Source organism: Halichondria panicea, chromosome 8, assembly GCF_963675165.1.
Source record: "Halichondria panicea chromosome 8, odHalPani1.1, whole genome shotgun sequence".
NCBI classification, from domain to species: domain Eukaryota; kingdom Metazoa; phylum Porifera; class Demospongiae; order Suberitida; family Halichondriidae; genus Halichondria; species Halichondria panicea.
Window position 1 is genome coordinate 345874 of NC_087384.1, and position 12253 is coordinate 358126.

Consider the following 12253-nt stretch of genomic DNA (forward strand, 5'->3'; position numbering starts at 1 on the left):
CAGCAAGCCTCATTTGATAGCTAGCATGGCAGTTAAAGACTGCACAATTCAGCCCAGACCACCCTAGTGGCAGCAAATAAGCATACACACCAAGTTGAATACTGTAAAGAAATACTATACATAAAAGAAAGTGAACAAACTATCAAGTTCAATTTGTTGTTGTTGGTATGATAGTATATAGGTATGAGGGACTAAACTAGTGATGGAGTCGTGATCGTTTCACAATAGAACCTATACTCTTCATTTCTTCTTTGAGACGTTTGTTTTCTTCTGTCAGCTCCTCAACTTTCCTCTCAGCCTCGAGACTTCTTTTCCTAGAATCCAGAAGGTGCTGCTCTAGACTATTCAACAGGTCTTCAGGGTCAATTGGTATGCTAGCTTTTCCTTCAATATCTTCGTCTGTACTATCTTCATTCGTTTCGACATCAATGATGGTGTCTTCTGGTTGGTTAGTTTCAACGGTCGAGGGAGAGTTTCGCTGATCAACAGGAGGTGATCTGTGAGCAATGATGCAACACACATTAATATCTGTAAACTGATGGGCATTACTTACATTGTGTACTGCTCAGGACATTTCTTCAGAAAAGCTGTCAGTACTTTTCTCCTGTCTTTAGCTTTCATATCTGTAAAATAGAAAATGAACTTGAGGCAGTTCTATAGACCTCTCAGGGTCTCTATCTTGAGTCAATGTAGAATATTGTTTCTTCAGTAAAACAGTGGTGTTTAAAAAAATGATATAAATACTCTACGTATAATTATACTGACTACTGTGTATACCTTCTGCCCTAATGAATGGTACATCAGTCGGCCACCAGCTGGGACAATTAGCACTGGAGTATATGAAGTTCCGCCCTGCAAAAAACATTCATGTTAGTATTTGTATATAGGACAACACAAACAACTTACTTTGGGGATTTAAATTCTTTCGAATTAGCCACATGAGACTAGGTTGAGAGTAGTCATTTGCACAAGAGCTGGGTAGAATAAGCTTTGGGCTTGCATGTTGTGCAGCAGTGCTGATTGTGGCTCCAACTGATCGAGTACGATTAGCTCCAGTAGGTGGTGTTTGGTTCATTCCTACAGGCTCTTCTTGATCACTTTCAGAGGAACTTTCAGAGGAACTTTCAGAGGAACTTTGTGGGCTAACTTCTCTTACTGGTTGATTATCACCAACGAGTGGGGAAGAGGTGGGATTGAGTAGCCGTTTCCTGGGAGTTCTGTGAGGGAAAGGGTACAATCAAATACATCAATTTGCATCAAACCTTACATTGTGTACTGCTCAGGACATTTCTCCAAAAAAGATGCTAAAATCATTCTCATGTTTCCAACAGTGATACCATTTGCGATAGCCTTGGGCCCTAAAACACACAATGACACGATTATGATTAGCCTATAGCAATGAATTTGCTGTTAGGCTGTGCACTTCTGACCATACCTGACACAGAAGAAAATGCCACATCTTTTGGCCACCAACTTGGACGATTATCATTGATGTAGATGTATCTGCCCTTCCGACCTACAAGAAACTCACATAAATTTCTGCCTGTAACTTAAACAATTATACACATGTACCTTTAGGGTTCGCAATGCGTGAAATTATGCCACGGAGAATGATTCCAGAATATTCCTCAGCATTAGAGCTTGGAAGAACTATCTTTGAGCGTGGCTTCCTCCTGGCTCTCTTTGTACCAATGAGTTGGTCTTTCAGATCTGTCGAGGCAGAGTTTTGCTGATCAACTGGAGGTGATCTGTGAGCAACACACATTAATATCTGTAGCCTGATGGGCATTACTTACATTGTGTACTGCTCAGGACATTTCTCCAGAAAAGCTGCCAAAATCTTTCTCAGGTGTCCAACAGTGATAGCCTTTCGCCCTGAAGAAAATAACATAAGAACACGCGCATTACGTGTATCTAAGCACATGTATCTATAATAACTATTGTTAGCTAGGCCCTAACTTTTATTATACATGTACCTAAAACAGGAGAAAACACCACATCATTTGGCCACCATTTTGGACAATTTTCACTCATGTAGACTTTTTTGCTAGAAATTCCCGTAAGACCTACAAAAAAGAAAATGTGTACTTGTTGCCAAATAGAAATGATTTACATCACCTTCAGGGTTCACAATACGTGAAATTGTTCTACGAAGAGGTAACTCTATATATTCATCAACATCAGAGCTTGGAAGAACTATCTTTGAGGCAACTTCATCTGGAGGTGATCTGTGAGCAACACACATTAATATCTGTAAGAGCGATCCACACTTACATTGTATACTGGTCCGGACATTTCTCCAAGAAAGCTGCCAAAATCTTTTTCAGGTGTATATGAGTGATGCCATTTGACGGCGCTTTTTGCCCTGAAGAATGACACGTACAACACACTTCACTGTTAGGTTCCGACTGTTAATATAAGTGTACCTATAACAGGAACAAACGCCACATCTTTTGGCCACCAACTTGGACAATTGTCACTCGCGTAGACTTTTTTGCTCGCGAGTCCACTCAGACCTGCAAACGAAGTCAAAGAAATGTTTGTACTGTAGCCAAAGAGTATACTACCTTGAGGATTCACAATACGTGAAATTACTTGACGAAGATTGACTTCAAAATATTCCTCAACATCAGAGCTTGGAAGAACTATCTTTGAGCCTGCCATCATCATAGTATAAAATCTCCGTCAAAGCGTACAGTAAAAAGCCATGTGGACCAGGTACTAATCGTTGTAGGAAAAAGCTTTGAATAAGCAATCATTATTATTTTGTGTAAGATTTATGACATTAGAATTAGAATAATTATGTTGAATGCACAGTGGAGTATATAATTATTAGGGAGGAATAATACAAAAAAATAAGAAAAGTGATTAAAATGTTTTTAAACATCTAGTACAAGTTCCTTTCTTGCAATTTTCACATCTCTTCAAGCTTTTCTGTTTGCTGAACTTGAGGATAGCAGGCCTCGGGTTAGTGTGAGGAAACTCACTATGACCATGGGAGACCTCCACACAGGCAGCAGAGAGCTCTGCACTGGGTTTAGTTTTGTTCGTAGCCAGAGTGTTCGTAGCCAGAGTGTTCTGTACAGAGGAAGGCCTTGAAAGATGTGACATCAATTTCTTACATTCAAATTGCTTTGCCTTTACATAATCGCCTTTCTTTATATTTTTTTCACAAGCAATCACTTCTGAAGGTTTCAATTCCTTGATCTCCTGCTCAATACTTTGCTGTGAGGTGGGAATTATAAGCATCTTCTCTTTGGGTAGAGCCAGTACAAGACGTGAGTAGAGCGGTAGAGAGTGAACTCTTCCCAGTAGAAGATGGACACACGAGGGAGGGAGGGAGTTACACAGTGCTAAGAGTTCATCGGGGAGGTCAACACACACTGCACCACACAGGTAGAGCAGAGCACACACTGAGTCCAGTCTGAGCAGCTGTAGGCAAATAGGAACTTGTTCATTGCAGTACTGTACATGTACAACCAGTGCACTTTCAACAGAGAATTGACAAACAGCAAAACTTGCCCTAATTAAATATCTATCTTTTAAGGTAGGTAGAATCAAAAGCAGCCAAAATATTCAATTACCTAAGTTTGGCCCAAAATCCCCTAATAATTATTGTTATGATAATTGTACACTAATACTCCAGTGTACACAGTGGGACTACACTATAGGCTCTGTACACAACTTTACACACTTGAGGGCAAATTAGAGTATATAGCTTTTTTGCTTTAGTTCAAGTGACTATTGTACATTGTAGTAAGATTAATACAGTTGAGGAAAGTGGGGGACCAGTACACAGAACTAACGTTTTCTCTGGAGGTAGTAAAGGTCTGGAGGAGGTTGGCCAGCTCTTTGAGTAGCTCCCTGACGGAGGGGTTGATGCGAGGGCTCTCTTTACACGCCCAGAACACTCTCAAGAATAACGGGGTCTCACCACTACAGAAAGTAGTGAGATTTATCACTAGAGGGCTACATACATTAACCAAGGCTTATAGAAAAAAAGCCCTCAAATTGTGATTACCAGAAAATAATAACTGTAACAGTATGCTAATAAAGGTTTTAAGCTGTTGCATGATGTACCTGTCAGTGTGCAGAGTAGCCCAGTAGTCTGAGAGAAGGAGGTCTACTAGAAAGGAGAGCAGCTGGGAGCCATGGCCAGTAAACCTGCATGGGAGGGAGGATGTGTAAAAAGTAAACACTTTTAGCAAGTTTATTCGCTATTAAAATGAAAGCAAACTTTAAGAGAAATGTTTACTCTCCATAAACAACAACCAACTCACCTTACTAGCAATAGCAGTAGCTCCCAGAGTGAGAACACCTTCCCCTTCTCCACCAGTGCAGTCAGGAAGACCCTGTACTGTGCGTCCACGGCCTTGTGTGAACCAGGGGGGTGGACTAGAAGTAGCCGGGGGAAGTACCGCACAAGAGCAGTCCGCACGGTAGGATGAATGCGACTGGCAGATACCTGTATTACAGTGTATATATAGGCACAGTGGGATTGGTGTGATGATGATGTCTAGAATGTACTCAACTGTACTGATAAGATTGAGAGGTACATAAACTACAAGCAAATGTTATTGGAATGTATACATGTACACGATAAGGAAAATTAAAGCCACCATAATTATCTTCACACCCACACACACACACACACGCACACACACACACACACACACACACACACACACACACACACACACACATACGTGAGGATCACAGATGAGTAGAAAGAGGGCTGCCAGATTCTCTCCACGAGGTATGCTAGTACAGGATGTAACAGTGGCCAGATAGCCAGACAGAGTGGCCAGCTTGTCGGAGAGAAACCTACAGTCACAGTCAAGGTAGGTCTCCACACGAGTGCGCTGTGCTCTATTGAACAAGAACACTTTAGCAGTGCTGGAAACACACTGCAGAGAAGAGAGATTGTACTAGACTATGGGGCTTGCACCTGCTTATCACATGGATTTGCCACTATAACTGTGGCTTGACACCTATTGACAAAGCTAAGCTGTTACAACTCACCTTGGTCATATGAGGAGTGCCTCTTTTCCACAGCAAAGCAGCCACCTCAGAGAGCCTATCAACAGGAGCAGTGTCCTGTTTCTCTAGGAGACAACGAGGAAGTTTGAGCAGCTTTTGTTTCTTAAGTGTAGGTTCGAGGCTTTTAGAGGCAGGCTTTGAATGTTGACTTTTTGGTGGCTTCAATGTAATTAGTTTTGAATTTCCAGCATTTTTCTCCAGCTGTTGTGTTGGAGAGGAGTGATGGGTTGAGGGTTTACTGGCAACTGAAATGATTTTTGGAGCGTTTGATACACTAGTACAAGTTTTGATCTGAAGAGGACGTGTGCTGGATGTATTTTGTGATACACTCTCAATAGATACTTTTTTCCTTCTCTTTGAAATTGGAATTTCCAGATCTTCAGATTCGCTGGAATTGATCACAATCGCGATATCTCTATTAGCAGACATCTTTCTTGGTCTCTGACAACAAACAACTTCCATTTCCGAATCAGATGAGATAACAATCACTTTATGTCTAATGTTTTCCGGCGGCCTTTCCTTTTTCTCAGGAGTATTACATCTTGACGGTGTCTTTGGAGGTGGTAATGGTGTCTCAACCGAATACTTTAGAGCCTCTAGTGTTTCTGGTGAGAGTGGTTCGATTGGAGAGAATGGTGGCGCCTGTGTCGACGAGGGTGGAGATGATTGATGTGAGGCTTGTGACTTTGGTGTGGAGGGACTGGGACTGCGTGAGAGGGGTGGAGTGGGCAGACACACAGAGGGGGGGTTAGCGGGAGATTTTTTAGGCGTTACGGGTGGAATTTTAGTAGTGAAGTCGAACTGAAAGCCAAGTTTAACTGGAGTGAGTTTGCCACGCCGCTTGACTGGAGACGGTCTTGATGCAGGGGACCGTCGTGTGTTCGATGAGGTGGGTGTTTTAGGGGGGGACTTTACTGGAGAACTGACACGTTTCGTGACATTCAACGGCTTAAAGAAACTGGAGATAGGAGTGACACAGAGACCAGCAATTTTTTTCAATTTCTTTGGTTTCTTCTGTTTCACAATTTCACTGGTTGAGGAAGACTTCCCGACCTTTGGTTTCATTTTGTCCCTGCACAGAGCAGATATAATAGCTTACTTATAGGCAATATGCTTTAATAGCTAGCTAGAGGTACGTCTAAATTAATAACATAATAACTATAATTACATTAAAATGGCAATACTAAGCCTGGTGGAAGCCTTTTGACTGACCTTGGGCGGTATAACTTTAAGTAGAGAGAGGTCTTTGCCTTAGCTACACGCACGTACATAGAAACTGTTGCTTTACTAGGCTTCACTTCAATAACTCTGCCAAGCTTGCAAAAAAAAAAAGAGCTGACCTTGCTTTCAAAAAACAACAACGCGCTCTGAGCAACGCGCATGTGCCATATTAAGTCTAAGAGTTGCTATGAATATTGATTGTAAAAGAAGGCGGGGCTCACTTCCTTATTGAGGGCGTGGCTTGGTTAATCTCTCTTTTTTTTCTCTCTCTCTCTCTCTAGCTCTGGCAGAAGCACACTTTTCTCTTTGGATTTGGTTTATGGGGGTTGCTGTGTTATAAAGAAATCCTGCTCTTGGTACATGGTGGTGGTAGTGGATTGAAGAGAAGATGAAGTGTGTTATACCAGGTGCAGGCATCAAGGGTGAGGAATCATGTAACCAGCTAGACTAGCTACACTGCACTATATATCTCACATGATTGCAGCTTTTGGCAAGGCCATATTCTGCCTATCGAAGATTGGAGAAGAGCTCTACATAGAGGGACTAGAGGATGGAGTAAGTGTGGGATGTAAACACAATATTTCATTGTTCTAACATTTTACAGTTGGCTTTGAAGACGGTGAACACAGCAAGATCGGCATTTGCTTGCTTCCTATTTGAGAAGAAGTTCTTTCACTCGTACAGAGACTCGACATGTGGGCGTGGCAGTGGGCGTGGCTCTGACAGTGAGGAGGAGGGTGGCTTCAAGTGCAAGATATCGGCTCGGGTGAGTGTGTGTGATGGATTGTAGCGCTGTAGTGTAATGTAATGCAGCTACCAGCTACCAGCTCACATGACTAGAGTTCTGGTGATCTAAATTCAACTGATTTTCTGAAAGCTTAGAAGTAGCCCGTTCCGATGGTATGCACTCAAAAAATGCTTATTTAATTTTAATTTTCTGAAAGCTGAAAGCTTAGATGGAGATTCCTGGCATTTGAGGCTCCGCTATTCATAATAATTATGTATAATGTCTGGTGACCTCTTTCAGTCTGTACTGTCTGTGTTCCGAGCTCTACACACACTGGAGAGGACTGTGGATCGGTGCAATGTGAACCTTGACCTCAAGGAGAACAAGCTCGTCTTTATCTTCCATTGCAAACACGGTATGTGAGGCATTTGTACTCATAGAAATTGTGTATCCGAATGCTATTAATGGTAAACCAGTACTAGTTGCTTTTGCTCCTGGTGTTTTTACTGGACCCCCCAGTCTCAAAGAACACCAGTGAAGGTCTTGTCATAATACACCTCCATTCATTAATCCCTCACCCCCGTGATGCAGGAGTGGTCAAGACGCACAGCCTTGGCTACCAAGAATGTGAAGCCCTACAAGCTGTATTCTCAAAGGACCTCTGTCCCAACCACCTCTCAGCACCAGCCAAGTTAGTCACATTAGCACCATTTAGCCAATCCCCTAGGCCATGTGTTTACAGTGGGATTTCTACTCTATTCGAGAAAAAGTGCCTTATGGACGAAGCTAATGAGGAATATCTGCATCACTATAAATTATACTGAAGGATACTTGTGTTTGCGTATATTCATAGTGTAATTAGGTTGTGCATTCCAACATGGCTGTGTGCTCTTGGGAATTGTTTACGTGTGTTTATTCTTGCCCAGAGTACTGAGCGAGGTGGTGACCCACTTCCCTAGTTCTCTGGAGGAGGTTACTCTCACTGCCCTGCCCACTTCCATCACTCTACGAAACTACGTGGAGGACGATGGTAAGAGTGTGCTCAGTGGCTGAACACACACGTTGTAGACTGGGGTAGATCAATTGTACACAGTAGCTACTACAAAGCTTAAGAAGATGCTTGTGTGTGACTGTGTGTGTGTGTGTGTGTGTGTGTGTGTGTGCGTGCGTGTGTGTGTGTGCGTGCGTGCGTGTGTGTGTGCGTGTGCGTGTGCGTGTGCGTGTGTGTGTGTGTGTGCGTATTGCATAGGCCTTTGGGGAGTCTTTGATACCTATTTCAACTAGACCAGATAAACAATTACTACTATTAGCATTGTAAAATCATATAGCTACTACAAGCAAATTATCACCCGTCCCTTGCACAGGAGAGGGTAGCCGGCCATCACTGACAGAGATTTGTCTGGCCCCAGATGAGTTCGACCATTACCAGGTCGGGGTGGATGCAGCCATCACGTTCTGTCTCAAAGAACTTCGAGTGAGCACACGAGTGTTGAGAGTGAAGTGGATCCGCTGTATATTTATATACAAATGCTATGTATTCCCCAAATTATACGATAAGTAACTCTAACAAAAATGGCTCTTTATTGCTCTATCATCTGCATGTAATAAGGTTCGTGTTACCTGATAACCTACTTACAAGTCCTGCTTTTTAGGGGAAACCCCACTAACTCAGTATTTCATTGACTGTATTAGTTCCCTGTGTGTGTCTTCCTGCTGCAGGCTATCCTGGCGTTCACTGATGCCATTAACCAATCATTATCTCTGAGGTTCGAAGAACCAGGGAGGTATGTTGGTAATGTTTTATCAGTGCCCTTACTTACTAGAAAATTTAGGAGCTTTTTTCCTTCACTATTTTTTTTATTTACAATGATCTGCTTAGAACATTGATGATATACCATTTGAAAGGTCTCTTTCTAAGCTTTCAGAAAATAATACATGGAGAACTTTTCACAAAAGTTATGACAGCTGAAAGAGTCCCCGAACAATTGATTACATTTTGGGGGGGTTGTAGTTGAACATCTTTCAACAGCCATAACTTGAGTACAGTTGATCCAATGTCAAAAATTTCAGGATTTTCTGAAAGCTTAGAAAAATACCTTTCAAATTATATGTTTCTATCTAAAATTTCATCCGGGCCCTAATTTGTCATTTTTCGGCCTCGGACCATGGGCTATAATCCATGGTACGACTAAATTGGCAAATACTTTTATCTCTCAAATATGAACTTTGATGACACCATTTGAAAGGTATTTTTCCAAGCTTTCAGGAAATCCAAAATGTTTTTACTTTGGATCCACAGAATTCAAGTTATGGCTGAAAGAGATTGATAAAACGGAGGGGGGTGGGGGTGTAGTTGAACATCTTTCAACAGCCATAACTTGAGTACAGTTGATCTAATGTCAACAATTTCAGGATTTTTTGAAAGCTTAGAAAAATACCTTTCAAATAATGTGTTTCAATCCAAAATTTCGTCCGGGCCCTAATTTGTCATTTTTCGGCCTCGGACCATGGGCTATAATCCATGGTACGGCTAAATTGGCAAATACTTTTATCTCTCAAATATGAACTTTGATGACACCATTTGAAAGGTATATTTCCAAGCTTTCAGGAAATCCAAAAATTTTTTACTTTGGATCCACAGAATTCAAGTTATGGCAGCTGAAAGAAAACGGAGGGTGTGAGGGTGTAGTTGAACATCTTTCAACAGCCATAACTTGAGTACAGTTGATCTAATGTCAAAAATTTCAGGATTTTCTGAAAGCTTAGAAAAATACCTTTCAAATTATATGTTTCTATCTAAAATTTCATCCGGGCCCTAATTTGTCATTTTTCGGCCTCGGACCATGGGCTATAATCCATGGTACGACTAAATTGGCAAATACTTTTATCTCTCAAATATGAACTTTGATGACACCATTTGAAAGGTATTTTTCCAAGCTTTCAGGAAATCCAAAATGTTTTTACTTTGGATCCACAGAATTCAAGTTATGGCAGCTGAAAGAGATTGATAAAACGGAGGGGGTGGGGGTGTAGTTGAACATCTTTCAACAGCCATAACTTGAGTACAGTTGATCTAATGTCAACAATTTCAGGATTTTTTGAAAGCTTAGAAAAATACCTTTCAAATAATGTGTTTCAATCCAAAATTTCGTCCGGGCCCTAATTTGTCATTTTTCGGCCTCGGACCATGGGCTATAATCCATGGTACGGCTAAATTGGCAAATACTTTTATCTCTCAAATATGAACTTTGATGACACCATTTGAAAGGTATATTTCCAAGCTTTCAGGAAATCCAAAAATTTTTTACTTTGGATCCACAGAATTCAAGTTATGGCAGCTGAAAGAAAACGGAGGGTGTGAGGGTGTAGTTGAACATCTTTCAACAGCCATAACTTGAGTACAGTTGATCTAATGTCAAAAATTTCAGGATTTTCTGAAAGCTTAGAAAAATACCTTTCAAATTAATTCAAAATTTCGTCCGGGCCCTAATTTGTCATTTTTCGGTCTCGGACCATGGGCTATAATCCATGGTACGGCTAAATTGGCAAATACTTTTATCTCTCAAATATGAACTTTGATGACACCATTTGAAAGTTTTCCAAGCTTTCAAAAATTTTAACTTTGGATCCACAGAATTCAAGTTATGGTAGCTGAAAGAGATTGATAAAACGGAGGGGGGGGGGGGGGGGGATTCAGAAAATCATTGAAATTGTTGAAGTTGGATCCACAGAATTCAAGTTATGGCAGCTGAAAGAGTCCCATAAACGAAGGGGGGTTGTAGTTGAATATCTTTCATTAGCCGTAACTTGATCCAATTTCAATGATTTTCTGAACCTTTTAAATCGGTGTTTAAACCCTGAATTGCATTCCTTCCATATTTCATTCCATTCTCCTTTTACAACATTCCTTTGTACTTGTATATGCTGTCTAGTTGGGTAACGATGATTTGGACCTCTATAATTATTAGCACAATCCTGTTACTATGGCAATTTAACCCCTCCCCCCCCGTCTCCAGACCTATCGTGTTGAGCATTGAGAATGCTCGTTTGTACAAGGCTGACTTTGTGATGGCTACTCTACTGGACGGAAACTCCTCCCATCAGCACACCACCTCAATCGGTCACAATAGGACCGCAACAACTGCCAACAGTACGATCCCTCAAAACCAGGCAAACGAGTTTGAGTCATTTCATAACGAGACTACAATGCAACACTCACAAAATGAGAACAGTGAAATGCTACCGGAAACAATTCCTAAAAGAACTAGACCAATTCGAACTCTCTCCGCAAGTGCTGACATTGACTTTCCGTCCGGCTCTCAGTTTGGTCGCCCTGGTAACGTAACACCAGCTACCACAAGTGCAAAGGTCCCCCCTCCCCCAAGTGATCTGGACTTTATGGATATTGAATACAATCATAATGAGATTGAGGAGCAAGGACAGAGTAATGCTCCGAGTGAAAACAGTCATTTAAAAAAGAGTGTCGATTCTTCGGTACCTAGAAAAATAGATTCTGTTACTTCTAAGAACTCTACTGAGAAACAATTAGTTAGCGCTATAGGAAGCCATGGAGATACTATGGAGGACGATTTCGATGTAATGGATGCCATTTTTGGTGTTGAGAATCGCAACGATGTGGCTGAAGAAGGCAATCAGTTTGGATTTGGTGTTGAGAGGCAAGACTCTGCCTCAGTACGGAGACATGAGAAAGAAAATGTGAGGATTTTACCCAAAGTGTCTTTGACTCAGGATGGGGTTGAGGAAGTAATGGGCAGTACGCTGGGCAACGTTATTGATGACTCAGGGTTCATACCAAGATCACCCCCCGCTAAGAAGGTGACTATAGTTCATGTTCTAGTACTAGCTGGCACAGGACTTATTTGTACATTTGTAGAGTTTTTTTTTTAATGGCCATGGCCTGCCCAATTTTCAGCAGCTGCTTTATTAAAGCAATTAGTAGCCTTTACGTATGTACTGCAAGCAGCATTTTGATGTTAACTCTTCTGTATCTGCAGGCCAAGCCGCTGTCATATACAGCTCTCTTGGGGTTAACCATGTTCTCCAGTGAGCACAACAGGTCGGACGTACTAGCACCTGACTCTGATGATGAACAATGATTGTTTCTGTGGTTGCAAGTACATTTTATCACTCCTTTTTATGTTAGCACTTTCATTCTTATATACTCCGAGTCCCCCTGTATTCATGATCATGCTAGCTGCCAGTAAATTGATATTGAATCATCATGTATGATGAATTGTAAATGAC

The 12253-nt window shown here is 41.5% G+C and overlaps 3 protein-coding genes across 3 annotated transcripts; 1 reads left to right on the forward strand and 2 right to left on the reverse strand.

Moving 5' to 3' along the window:
* Positions 1 to 99: 99 nt before the first annotated feature.
* Positions 100 to 2728, reverse strand: LOC135339525 (uncharacterized). The gene is made up of 13 exons (XM_064535655.1): positions 2568 to 2728; positions 2427 to 2516; positions 2275 to 2365; positions 2119 to 2228; positions 1977 to 2066; positions 1797 to 1875; positions 1573 to 1748; positions 1436 to 1516; positions 1268 to 1358; positions 907 to 1217; positions 778 to 852; positions 554 to 623; positions 100 to 497 (listed from the first exon to the last, which is right to left on the reverse strand). The coding sequence occupies exons 1-13, from the start codon at positions 2668 to 2670 to the stop codon at positions 197 to 199; spliced, it is 1668 nt and encodes a 555-aa protein (XP_064391725.1). The 5' UTR covers positions 2671 to 2728; the 3' UTR covers positions 100 to 196.
* Positions 2729 to 2785: 57 nt separating this feature from the next.
* Positions 2786 to 6393, reverse strand: LOC135339522 (uncharacterized). Its single transcript, XM_064535652.1, has 7 exons — positions 6253 to 6393; positions 5023 to 6112; positions 4707 to 4907; positions 4281 to 4465; positions 4081 to 4164; positions 3807 to 3936; positions 2786 to 3432 (listed from the first exon to the last, which is right to left on the reverse strand). Exons 1-7 carry the CDS (start codon positions 6309 to 6311, stop codon positions 2869 to 2871), a joined length of 2313 nt encoding a protein of 770 aa, XP_064391722.1. The 5' UTR covers positions 6312 to 6393; the 3' UTR covers positions 2786 to 2868.
* Positions 6394 to 6496: 103 nt separating this feature from the next.
* Positions 6497 to 12185, forward strand: LOC135339491 (cell cycle checkpoint control protein RAD9A-like). The gene is made up of 10 exons (XM_064535615.1): positions 6497 to 6683; positions 6746 to 6816; positions 6866 to 7027; positions 7289 to 7403; positions 7580 to 7679; positions 7915 to 8018; positions 8353 to 8462; positions 8708 to 8772; positions 11005 to 11824; positions 12004 to 12185. The coding sequence occupies exons 1-10, from the start codon at positions 6650 to 6652 to the stop codon at positions 12103 to 12105; spliced, it is 1683 nt and encodes a 560-aa protein (XP_064391685.1). The 5' UTR covers positions 6497 to 6649; the 3' UTR covers positions 12106 to 12185.
* The last annotated feature ends 68 nt before the right edge of the window (positions 12186 to 12253 follow it).